This window comes from Mastigoproctus giganteus, chromosome 12 (assembly GCF_048544385.1).
Source record: "Mastigoproctus giganteus isolate SK-2022 chromosome 12, ASM4854438v1, whole genome shotgun sequence".
NCBI classification, from domain to species: Eukaryota; Metazoa; Arthropoda; class Arachnida; order Uropygi; family Thelyphonidae; genus Mastigoproctus; species Mastigoproctus giganteus.
In genome coordinates this window covers 11,120,921-11,134,880 of record NC_143586.1, presented here as the reverse complement: position 1 = coordinate 11,134,880, position 13,960 = coordinate 11,120,921, and the positions used below count along the sequence as shown (strand labels likewise).

The 13,960-nt window shown below is 35.8% G+C and overlaps 1 protein-coding gene across 1 annotated transcript in view; it reads right to left on the bottom strand.

Moving 5' to 3' along the window:
• LOC150076681 (tether containing UBX domain for GLUT4) overlaps positions 1–13,960 on the bottom strand; it is a 328,877-nt gene that overhangs the window by 216,898 nt on the left and 98,019 nt on the right. The window contains exon 3 of the mRNA XM_090386552.1: positions 2,914–3,123. Coding sequence (XP_090242678.1) covers positions 2,914–3,123 — 210 coding nt within the window. The remainder of the gene's footprint in view (positions 1–2,913; positions 3,124–13,960) is intronic.

Here is a 13,960-nt window from a genome sequence, read left to right as displayed (position 1 = left end):
TTGCGATGGACACTCCATAAAAAAATACTGTTCGCTATATGATATGTAGTAAACACCGGTCATTGTGATCACGTTTACGAATTGAATTTTAATTTTATTAACGGTGGTTCTAATAAGCAAAAATAGGAGGAATATTATCCACAGGCTATAAAAGTAATGATAAAAAGCACAGATTTACACTTTATTACTTTATCAATTAACAAAATTAAATGATAAGTGATCGAAAGAATATTTTCCACAGGTTAACAAAAGAAAAAAAGAAAGGATGGCAAAAAGTCAATTACGCTGGGTATTCCCAGGTGGTCACTCTTTCAATTACTAACTGGGGCTAACTTCAGTGATTGCACGAGAACCAGGGCATTAATCCTAGTACAATAGTTGGTTGTTCAGAGTGCTTGCAATGCATTTACTTATGACAGCGGTTACATTTCATTGAGTTTTTTGTCAATCCACAAATGCAAGTTACTCCCATCTGAAAACTGCCTAAAGAAGCTTCACTTCAAAAGTTATTGACACTGCAGAGTAGTTTCATCTTTAAAGAACACAAAACGTGATACTGTTGTACACATTGGTACCAGTGATAATAAGAGTAGATATCTGAGGATTGACTTAACAAGTAAATCCTCCCACCACGATAATGTTTAGAAAATGGGTTTGAATTACATTAGAAAGTCTCTGAAATTATCCACATGACAGGAGGCTATTATTAGACCACACCTGGAATACTTGTTCTAGTGGAGCCTGCACCTAAAGAGAGAGACATTGTGCTTCTTGAAAGGATCCACAGACGGGTAACTTGCCTGGTGAGATCGGCAAAAGGGTATCCATATGAAGAAAGATATGTGGTTGCACAGCTTGGAAACTAGGCACCTTAAAGGAGACTTGATTGGGGTCTTTAAGGCTCTGAGAGGCATAAGCAAAATGAATGAGGTTGAAATTTTCGTGGTTATAAATGATTCTAGAACAAGGGTCCATAATTTCAAGTTGGGGGGGGCAGATGCAGCTTTAGATTGGATTGCAGGAAGTTCAGGCATTTAGAGATTGCAGGCATTTAGCCAGCCAGTTATAAATTACTGGAATAAGTTACCTACATGAGTGATAGAGGTTGACAGTTTTAGGAAATTCAAAGGTCAGCTGGATAATTACCTACAGGAAGAGGGAAATGCATAGGTTGTGTATTTCCTTTTCTCTTATTAATTATTATTATTTTTTTAATTTTCTTCTTATTATTATTATTTTATTTTTATCTTTTATTTTATTATTAATATATATATATATATAGCTAGTAGAGATATTAAGTCCTTATCTCTACTAGCAATTGTTCAATAAATCATCAATAGGACACCATGGACCTTCCTTGTAACCAGTCTACAATGCTTGGAGAACTTAGTGTCTGACCGCATCGTAATACCCAAGTCCCTTTCCTCCACTACCAGCTTTAGTTCAACTCTGGAAAGTGTATAAGTTAAATTTGGGGTTACTGTTCCCTAGGTGCAATAGCTTGCATTTTGCTGGATTAAAGCATAACTGCCATTTTTCTGACCTTCCCTCAAGTCTCATTAACTACTCTACCAATCTTTACATCATCTGCAAATTTAGACATCACACCCTCTATCCCTTCATCAATGTCATTTATGAAAATCAAAAACAAACAGTGGGTTTAATACTGATCCCTGGGGAACCCCACTTCTTACATCAACCCAATCAGAGGAATAACCATTTATCACAACCCTCTGCCTCCTGCCCTGAAGCCATCCAGCTATCCATCTAAGGGTTTTCCCTATGATTCCAACATGTTCCAGTCTATAAAGTAACCGTTCATGTGGGACTGAGTCAAATGCTTTGCTGAAATCCAAATACACAATGTTGAAATTATTCCCTAAGTCCAGCTCTTGAGTGACCCTGTCAAAATAGCTAACCAGATTAGTTGAACATGATTTTCCCTTTACAAAACCATGCTGAGTATCCTTCAGAATTCCATTTCTATCTAAATGATCCTGAATTCCACCCTTGATCATTGTCTCCATTATTTTCCCCTACTTCTGAAGTTAGACTAACTGGCCAGTAATTTCCCACTTCTCTTAGAATCGCCCTTATCTATTGGAGATACATTGGCACTTTTCCAATCCAACGGAATCACTCCTGAGTCCAGTGATGCACACATAATTATCCTCAATGGAGGTGGCAATACACTGAATTGCCACCTCCCTGAAGCTTATAGGGTACATTCCATCAACTCCGGGAGCCTTACTGGCCTGTAGGCTCAAAAGTTTTTTCATTAAATAAACATGTGAAATTTCAACATCATTAATTACATTTTTTCAACTTCACTCCAATAATTTCTCATTGACATAAAGGGTTTTTCTTCTGTAAATATCGATGCAAAGTAACTGTTGAGTTCATCTCCAACTTCTTAGGGTATCTAATACTATCCCACATCCATTACATAAGGGTCCGATCTGGTGGTTTGTCCTTCTCTTCTTTGCATTTATATATGTAAAGAATTCCTTATCCCTCTCTTTTTTTTTTTTTTTTTTTTATTTATATACAAATTTATATACATATATACACATTTATATATATATATATATATATATATATATGATCATACAAAAAAAAAGCTTAATTTTACTTCACATACCATTTTGGTTTGATATGGAGTGACTCATAATAAATCTAACAATTTGTAAGTAGTACATTTAGATTTAATAGCATTCCAAAAATATCTAGAGATAGAAATGGAGATAAAATCTTTCAGGTCTTATAACATATAAAAATATATATAAAATATATTTATATGTAATTAATATACATGTAATATATAACTAATATATTTATATATAAAATCTTTAAGATCACATAAAAAAAAAAATTCTCATTTAAATGTTTCAAAGTTATATTGAATATTTTTACCTTGCTTTTTGCCACTGAGTGATTATGTCCCACAGGGTGCAAGAAGGTGAAAATTCATTTGTAAATTTTGTTCCAGATTCAGGGTCAAGTCGGATTATAACATTGCTTTCTTGCCTGGACTTGCTTGATGGATAGAGCTCTAGCTGTGCATTGTTAGGCAAATTGGCATACCGTACTGATAAGCTCAAATCTATTAATCTGTTGTAATGTCTGTAAGCAACAAAATTTAAAATAAATTGAGAAAAGTAAAAGGAAATGCATGCAACTTATTAAAAGAAAAAACATCAATAAAAATGGTGTTGAAATGAAAAGTGGACAACTTCATTTCCCATGTGGACTGAAAAATTCCTATATAATCATTTGATAATAAACACATTTTAGTATTAGTATGCACATTGGTGTTATTGTGAATTGTATATAATACAGTACAGAAGTGGCTTAATGAAATATTAAGTTTTCTAGTATTTATAGCAAATCTCACCAATATCTAATAGTGTAAAAAGTAAGTTTATGTAGCGTATCACCTAGAAAGACTGCACACATTTTGAGCAAGAAGTTTGTAAAAGGACATCAATCAAAGAGAATTCTGGAAATTAGGTCAGGTACACATGATCATCTTCAATGCAACTGCTACTGCAGTTGAAACAACATTCAATGATGAAAGTGTAAGCATGCAAATGATAATAGAATCAACAAATGACAGTGTTAGAACTGGCAGTTAGAGGAAGTCTTGGTCTATGCTAAATGCAGACAAAATTATATTAAATAATGCAACAATGTTATTTGATCATCAAAAACAACTGTTCACTGAGCTTATTCAGCATGGTGTGACAATCAACACTGAAATATAATACTTGTTGGCATATTTATACAGAGCAATAAAATCCAAGCTTTCTGACAAAGATTAACAAGTTGAAAATGCCCACTCCAAATCCCTATACAGATCATCTTAACACAGTTTTGATGGGAAAACAATGGGAAGGAATGCTCACCTTCTATTCGTAACTTATCCCATTCTAACTTTTAAATTGTTAAACTACATAAAAAATTAATGAAAAAGCAAGAGTTCTTTCATTACCTTTTTAGGTAGTACAAATCATGTAAGAGTTCAAGTCAGTCAAGCAGTTATGTGAAACAAATAATCAATGGATTCATTAAGCAGAAACATCATTCTTCTTTTAAGTAAAGAAGAAGTGTCCTAGAGGAAACATTGTGATATGCTCAGCAATAGACAATTTATAATATTCTTTTTCCAACTATCCACTTTCACAATATCAGATGGGGAAGTTTGTTCCAGCAATCAACAACCTACTGGCTAAAAGCAAATGTCTATTCTGCAACCATCCTTCAATTTGAATTTATGCCCCCCCATATGCATAGTCCAAGCAAGAGAAGAATCCAACAGCATTGAGCTTGTTCAAGCCATTCCAAGCCTTAAACACCTCAATTAGATTGCCTCACAGGTGCCTAATTCTCAAATGCTGCAGTTTGCAGAATGCCTTTGTTCCTCTCACCAATCTTGATGCCCTTCTTTGTACCAGCTCTAGCAGCAATACATCCTTCTAAAATGAAGCCTCCAGACCTGTATGCAGTATACTCAAGACGTGGCCTGATGTGCCTTATACAGTGGAATAATCACCTCATCCCTGCTAAAAAAATTCCTGTATATCATTGACAAATTCCATGGGCAGGTCTTGGTAACCTGTCTGCACTGCTCAGAAAACTTCTTATCTGACTGCACAATTACCTCCAGGTCTTTTTCATTTTCCACTACCCTGGAAAATGAAAAACCAGTAATTTGGTTAGCAGTAATCTTTCTTGGAAAAGATTACTGCTAACCAAATGCAGTATTTTGCATTTATCAATGTTAAATCTCAACTGCGATTTCTCGGTTCAACTGCCGAATTTTTCTAGATCTTTTTGCACTAGCATACTCTCATTAACCAACCTGCCCACCTTTGTATCATCAACAAACTTAAACATTAAACCTGACATACCTTCATCGATATTATCAATAAATGCAGTAAACAACAATTGGCTCAGCACTGAACTCTGGGGGACTCCACTGATAATATTAGTCCATGAAGAGCAGTTTCCATTGATAACCACTGTCTTCTCCCACTCAACCATTCCTTTATCCATAACAGTGACTTGCCCTAAATGCCACACTGTTCCAATTTGTACAGCATAGAATGCTATACAAATTGGAGCACTGTGTGGCATTTAGGTGCAACAGTATCAAAAACTTTACTAAAATTTAAGAATATGATATCAAACTTATTTATCTGCATCCAGTTTCTTTGTTTCTGCATCATAGTATCCAATCAAAAAGGTCAGACAAGATCACCCCTTGAAAAACCCATGTGACTGAAGTATAACTGCACTCCTGTCTAGATGGTTGTGCATTACTTCTTTAACCAGTGACTCCATTATTTTCCCTGGAACAGGGAAAATGATTTACAATTTGGTCGAGGAAAACAAAATTGTGAGTAGGAGAGTAGTATAGGCCTAATTACTGTGATGAGTATACCAAACGGCTATACAGAGTGGGCAGTACATCAGAATTTCTTATAATGTGGGATTTTAACTTTACAAATGTTGACTAGAATTTGTGGGTTGGTCACACACACGCACACACTAGCAAGAGTTTTATAGATTTCTTGGATGACTGCTTTCTACAGCAGCATGTTAGAGAAGTAACAAGAAGTAATACTCTTGATTTGGTTATGAGCAGTGAGTCTACATGCATTAAGAACTGCAGGTAAATTGTGATTGCTGCCACCCACCAGGTGTGGCAGCAATCACAGCATATTGATGTCAAATTAAAAATATGACTACTGTCAAGGGTAAAGGGAAAGGCTTTTGCTTTGGGTGGTTTAAGAAAATTAAAGTGGTCTCAGACAATATTTGAATTCCATGCAGTGGGACTAGCTGATGTTACCAACAGAAAATTCTAAATGTGAAGCATTCTAGGAAGTAATCACAGGAATTACTTATGCTTTTCATACCAATGAAGGAATACTGTTCAAGGTTTAGGCCTATGTCATATGAATTATTGAGACAAGTGGCAGAGAAGAAAAGTGCATGGGATGCATATAAATGATCAGGTGATTCAGAAGCCTATGGCAGATATAAATTAGTCTGTAATCAAGTCACAAATGAGATTAGGAAAGTTATGGCAGATTATGAGAGATCTCTGGCAAAGAAAAGCAGCAGACTTATAAGATTATATTAACAGTAGAAGGAAGGGATTGAATCACAGTGCAACGTACAATCATTTTGATGTGATATAAGCACAGAGAAAAGAAAATTGTGAGTAGGAGTGAGTGTGTTATAGGCCTAATGACTGTGATGAGTATACCAAACAGCTATACAGAAAAAAAAAGAGTCTGCCAATAAATCAGAATGTTTTATAATGTGCTTAACTGTTGCTGACACTGCTCATGCTGAACAAATTGAATGGGTATTTTGCATCTACATTCACACATACAGAATTCTTTAGTAGAGAGAGAATGCCAAAGGTTCATCAAACTACAATGGGTGGGCTAAATAACTTTGGGATAACTGAAAGGAAAGTGGAAGAGATATTGTTGAAGCTGACCATAAAAAGGCACCAGGGGTGAATGGGATCTAACCAATCATGTTAAAGATGCAGCAAAAGTGGCAAGCAAGCCTGTAGCCATAATTGTGAGGGCATCCTTGGATTCAGGGACGGTTCCTATGGAATGGAGATGTGCAAATGGATCCCCAATTCAAAAAGGAGTATCAAAAGGTGATATGAGTAATTACAGAGCTCTGTTTGATGTTAAACAAAAACAAAGCTTAGCTTAACATCTGTTCCAGGGCAAATAATGGAGTCATTGGTTAAAGAATTAATGCAGGATTATCTGGGTAGGAATGCAATTATACAGCAGTCACAGCATGGATTTATTAAGGAGGCAGTCTTATCTAACCAGTCTGATAAGTTACTATGATGCAGTAACCAAGGTACTGAATGCAAAAAATAAGTTTGATATCATATACTTAGATTTTAAAAATCCTTTCAATACTGTTGCACATGAAAGACTGCTGTATAAACTGGAACAATGTGGCATTAAGGGCAAGTTACTGCTATGGATAAAGGGATGGCTCAGTTGAAGAAGATAGAGGGTGGTCATCAATGGGTACTGTTCTTTGTGGACTAATGTTATTGGTGTAGTTCCCCCAGGGTTCAGTGTTGGGCCCATTGTTGTTTTCAATATTTATTAATGAAGAAGATATATCAGGCTTAATATCAAAGTTTGCAGATGAAACAAAGGTTGGCAGTGTGGTTAGTGACAGTAATCAGGGTGAACTACTGCAACAAGATCTAGGAAAACTGTGTAAATGAGCTGAGAAATGGCAGTTGAAGTTTAACATTGACAAATGCAAGGTTCTGCAAATGGGTAACGGTAATATCTGAGTAACTTATCAACTGTGTGGTACTATACTCAGGGTAGTGGAAAATGGAAATGAACTTGGGCAATTGCACAGTCAAAATGAAATTCTGCGAGCAGTACAGACATGGTGCCAGAACAGCTCATTGAGTTTTGTCAATGATATTCAGAAACTTTGCTAGCAGGTATAAGGAGATTATTATCCATTGTACAAGGCCATAGTTAGGCTGAATCTTGAGTATTCTATATAGGTTTGAAGGCCTCACTTTAGTAAGGATGAAGATCTACTAGATCAGGTTCAGAGAACAGGCTTCAGTTTTGCAAACTCCAGCTTCTGGAGACCAGGAACCTGCACAGTGATCTGATTGAAGTGTTTAAGGCATTGAATGGATTGCATAAGCTGAATATGAATGGCATTTTTCCTCTTGCTGAGACTACACACGAGGGGGGGGTGCATAAATTTAAGTTGAGGAAGGATGGTTGCAGGATAAATGTGCAGAGGTTTGCCTTCAACCAGCAAATGGCTGATTGTTGGAACAGGCTTCCATTTGTTTTTGTGGAAGTTGATGGTTTGACATGGATTCAAGCAGACATGTAAATAGAGCACAAGACATGGATGATGCAGAGTATATGTGCAAGAAATTGGTGGAGACATAGAGAATGAGATTAAAGATAAATTATAATAAGATGGAATACTTAACATGAAAAGCAGAAGTTCTGAAGATAGAAGGATATAAACTAAAACAGTGAAAAAAAAAAAAAACTAAAACAGTACATAACTTTAAATACTTTGGATCAATAATACAGGCTGATAGATCATTCAAATCAGATGTTGAGAAGAGAATTAGCAATGCAAGAAAAGTGACAGTATGCTGAATGCAATCCTTTGGAGTAGGAACATACTTAGTAAGACAGAGGCTTATCTACAAAATAATAGTACGGTGCATAATGCTCTATGAGGGCAAACATAAGAGTACAGGTGACCCCCGCTTAACGCTGATCATTCGTTCCGGAAAAACAGAGCGCTAAGTGAATCCGCGCTAAGCGAGCGCCGCTTTCCCATAAGGTAACATATGTATTTGTGAGCTGCGGTCAGTGCCATAGGATATTTCCTAATCAATAATAAACGGTAATGAAAAGATGCGCAAATGTCGGTCAAAATATTTAATATTCAAATATTTGCACATATAAAATATTCTGCATTACATACGTATAATTATGTGGTAACTACTTGCGTATCAAAAGTAAACTTAAAATTCCAATTAAAATAATGAATTTAATTGATTTAATTTAATGGATGAATTTAATCATGAAAAATGTGTGGATTTTGAGTTGAACTTTGATATCAAATAAACCTCTTCCAAATAAACTAAAAGGGGTATTAATTTTAAATGGCCCGCAGCGTTACCACCCAGCAATAACGTCAACTGATCCTTCGCCGCTTTGAAACTTGGCATGTTTTTTCTTCTTTCAATATGAAACTTCTTTTAGGCCGTTTCCACAAAAGTCCTGCTTCATCTATGTAAGAAGATGAAGAATTGTTGAGAAGTATAACACACAATACCCCTCTTCAATAATTTTAACAAGTTCTTTTTTGAAAGTTTCGGCTCCTTGATCTGCACTCCCTGGATTCTAAATCTATTCTACCAGCCCTTACCAGTTTTAAATGGTTCCACATTTTTTTTTTTTTTAGGCGAGTTTTCTTCAGATCATCATATTGGCTAATCTCTCTCTCTCTTTTTTGTTAATATTTAACTTAACTGAATTCTGCATTGGACATTATCTTCAATAAAATTAAAGTCTTTCCATTTCAATCCTAATAGCTGGCCTAGTCCTAGTTGCTTGCAGTGGAACAGCTACCTTTCCCGCTGCAAAAATTAATTCTTTATTTTTTTATAATTGTTCTTACAGTTAAAGTTGCAAGTCCTAAATTATGGCACACATCCGCTTGTTGTTGACCGGAATCGATTCGCTTCAAAACGTCTAATTTTCAAATTCAGTCTTTTTCTTACATTTATAGTCTTCGTACTGTGCTCAGACGTTGTTGATTTTTCATTCTTTTTTCATTCTTCGAAAATGTAACTGCGTTGGTTGCATTAATTATGGTACAATGTTCAAGTAAACTGTCCGTTTCGCACGTTGTCTAATACGGTACTGGGTGATGAGTAGACTTCGGATAAATGCATATAACGCAAATATTACAAGCAATATATTTCGTCCTTTTTTAAAATACTGATCTAGGAACTACGTAACAAGTCACTGTACTGCAATTAAATTAGCGTGCGAGAAAATTTCACTGAGCGTGGGAAAATTTCTCAAGTCGGCGTGGGAAACGTTTTAATGCTGCTTTGCTATTCATTTTCAAGCTATCGACTTCATCAAATGAAACGATTTCATTAAATATGTCAAAAATGTAATCTGTAAAAGAGCGTTATAGTGATCTGTGACAGCGTTATAGTCAGACACGGGTTATAATATAATAACAGCGTTATAGCGAATCAGCGTATAGCGAACCGCGTTATAACGGGGGCCTGCTGTATTATGTCTTTTATTCACCATCTAAACATGGAATAAAAGAATTTGTGAATAAAAGACGAGGGAAATTGCTTGCAACACAAATGGACTCATTTTAGGACTACTGGAGAAGAGCAACAAGAAAATCAAGCCTGGAAAAAATAAGAAATGAACAGCTTCGATGAATGATGAAATGAAAACATATAATCTAGGTAACTGAAACAAAAAAGCTGAGGTGGTATGGACATACCAGAAGAATGGAGAAGGATAGACTTCCAAAAGTGATTATGAATCGGGTGGCACCAGGATGAAGGACGAGAGGAAGACTAAGGGAGGTGTGGATGGGGTCCGAAGAGGCATGGAAAGACAAGGACTGAGAAAGGAAGATACAGAAAACAGAACTGTGGTGAAAAAGACTAGAATAGCAGGATTTTTTTTTTTTTAAGGTCGAGGAAACCTATTGCATAATGGAAAATTCCTATCGATGATGATGGATGACTGGAATAAATTCAAGGAAGGACTAGACAAATTCTTGGAGCATATGAATAGGAGAAGTGTGTATTGTGCTTTTTTTTCTTTTTTTTTTTTTGCTGATGTTTTATTTCTTGCATTATTTGCCACTACTACTACTACCCTGGGTTGAGAGGTGGCAACTGAAGTTCGACATTGAATCAGGCTGCCAGAGCTGCTCATGGGGTCTTATCAATGATATACAGGATTTTTGCTAGCATGGATAAGGAGGTGATTATCCCATTGTATAAAGTGATGGTCAGGCCACACCTTGAGTACTGCATACAGGTCTGGAGGCCTCATTTTAGGGAGGATGTAGAGTTGCTAGAACAAGTACAAAGAGGAGCAACAAAACTGGTGAGGGCAACAAAGTTTTGCTCTTACCAAGAAAGACTTAAGTTCTGCAAATTGCAGCATCTGAGATGTGATGCGATTGCGGTGTATAAGGCCTTGAATGGTTTGAGTAAGCTCAATGCTAATGAGATTCTTCCTCTTGCTCAGATTAAGCACCTGAGGGGACATAAATTTAAATTTAGGAAGGACAGTTGTAGAACAGATGTGCAGAAATTTGCCTTTAGCCAGTGAGTACTTGATTGCTGAAACAAACTTCCATTTGTCATTGTGGATGTTGATAACTGATATAAATTCAAGAAAGAACTGCACAAACCTTTGGAGGGAATGGATAGGTGAAAGGAAGAGTGTTTTTTTTTGGCCGATGCTGTATAAGTTTGCTTTCTTGCATCATATGCCTCTACTAATGCCTACTCCACACAATACCAACAAGTCACTTAGCAAACGCTTCATAGGTTAAAAACCATGTTTGGTCTTTAGAGAAGAATTTTCTAGTGCAGAAAAACCATTAAGAAAATGAAACTTCAAAATGACATGTTCATATATGTAATTTATAAAAAATTTAGAGAAATTTACCTTAATATTTTGCATAGAAACACTTCAGTGCAGAACTCTCTTGAATTTAACTGAACATAAAACTACCTCTTTCACCCAAAGACATACCAATGATTCAACGCATCCAGTGTTGTTAATTAAGGTTCCCTCAACTCGACCCCAAAACACAGACTACCAACATGCAAAAATGGGTGAAAGGAGACATCAAGTCGAATAATAAAATCAAACGAAGAACGATTATGGCATATGATAATTAAAATAGTTATCTATTTTTATCAATATTACATATATATATATATATATATATATATATATATATCAAAAATCTTACATTACAGTAAAAAAAATAATTTAAAAAAATTGAACACAATTAAAAATTAAGTAAAAAATTACAAAACGATTTTCCTTCTAAAGCTGACAATGCTTTTCGACTATGTCGTGATCACAGGAATGAAAATTACCGAATAGGGTGAGCATGGAACTTAAATAGGGATTATTTGTCTTCACGCATGCACGTAAAAGACCATGAATCGGAGGTTGGACATGGTCGGTAAACATTAACAGAATTCTCATGTAATTTAATTTTGATGGTTTCTGCAATTAATAGTCTCGTATAATTAAGTTGGACATTAAGTATTTTGGCCTCGTTAAATAAAAAAGTATGTTTTTCGTTAACAGCACGAAAGGCTAATTCTGGCGCTGCTGAACGAGAAGCACGAACTGAGGCCACGTGTTGATTAACATGAAAATTCCGAGAAAACCGCGTAGAACCTTGATAAGATGAGTCGCAATCACTGCAAGAAATGTTGTATATCAGATCATTTATTTGTGTTATGAACGAAGAAAACACTGAGTGATTGTTCAGTATAGTGTGTAATTTCCATATTGGCCTGGCCACGATTTTACATTCAGTATCTTTAAAGAATCTGTTAAGCTGTTTGTGCCACTGTTTAACATGTCGAACAGAAATCAAGTATTTTTTGATATTACTATTGTTGGTTGGTGTAGTTATATAAAACAATAGTAGTTCATATTTTCTTCATATTTCCTATTTATGCATTATATAAATAAATAATATGTAAAAAAAAAAAAAAAGTGTTTTTTTAAATATTTAAATTTTTCATTAAAAATTAAAATGTTACATATGTAAGTTCTGCAATCTATCAAGAAAAGATGTTATATTAGTATGCTGTAGGCAGAATTCAAAAATATTAATATCTTTTCTATAAAAAAGAAAATTTTCTCACGAGTCAGGTCTCAGTGATCCATCCCCTTTTACAATAAAGGGGACATGACCAGTGCTATGTTAATGTATCATTAAATTAAATTTAATCTAAATTATGAAAAACAATGCAGTACAGTGATTATTTATATTTTCTTAACGATTTTGCTTGATGCTTTTAATGTTCACAACTTCGGTTGGTTTTGATTTTCTGTGATAGAGTTACAAGCTTATGCTATTACAAATGACCACACATAGCTGTTTATATGCATAAATAAGACACAATCCTAACTACACAACTAACACTTTTGAGCTTGGTGATGTTCTCTTCCCCAATGGAGATTCCTGTCCAAGTATTCTCTGCCTTGTATCAATTAACATCCAACACATTAGTATTAGTAGAGAAGCAAGAAAGCAAGCTTATGCAGCATCAGCAAAAAAAAAAAAAAAACCTCCCACTTCACCCCTCCATTCATTCCAAATACTGTCCAGCTCAGCCTTAAATTTATTTAGGCTATCAACTTCCACAACCAAAGATCGAAGTCTGTTCCAGCAATCAACCACCCACTGACTAAAGACATATTTCTGCATATCTACTCTACAACTGTCCTTCCTCAATTAGAATCTATGTCCCCCTCAGGTTCTTAATCTGAGCAAGAGGAAGAATCCCATCAGCACTGAGCCTGCTCAAACCATTCAAGGCCTTGTACACCTCAATCAGGTCACCTCACAGGTGCCTACTCTTCAGATGCTGCAATTTGCAGAACTTAAGCCTTTCTTGGTAAGAGCACCCCTCACCAATCTTTTTGCCCTTCTTTGTACTCGTTCTAGCAACTCTACATCCTTCCTAAAATGAGGCCTCCAGACCTGTACACAGTACTCTAGGTGTGGCCTGACCACTGCATTGTACAACGGGATAATCACCTCCCTGTCACTGTTAGCAAAATTCCTATATATCATTGACAAGACTCCATGACCTGCCATGCTCAGTGAACTTCATATTTGACTGCACAATTACCCCCAGGTCTTTTTCACTCTCCACTTCCCTGAGTGTAGTACCACACAGTTGGTACATTTCTCTTTGGTTATTGCTACCCATATGCAGTACTTTGCATTTGTCAATGTTAAACTTCGGTTGCCACTTCTCAGCCGATTTGCCCAACTTATCTAGATCCAGTTGGAGTAGCATACTGTCTTTACTGTCGTTAATAACCCTGCCAACCTTTGTATCATTTGCAAACTTGGACATTAATCCTGATATACCTTCATCAATATTACTGATGAATACACAAAACAACAATGGGCCCAGCACTGAATCCTGGGGAACCTAACTAATAACATTTGTTCATGAAGAGTCCATTGATTACCACCCTCTGTCGTCTCCCATTCAACCATCCCTTTATCCATTGTAGCAACTTTTTTTTTTTTTTTTTTTTATGAGAACCCCAAACATGAGAGGTATTAAACCTATAGTACTTAG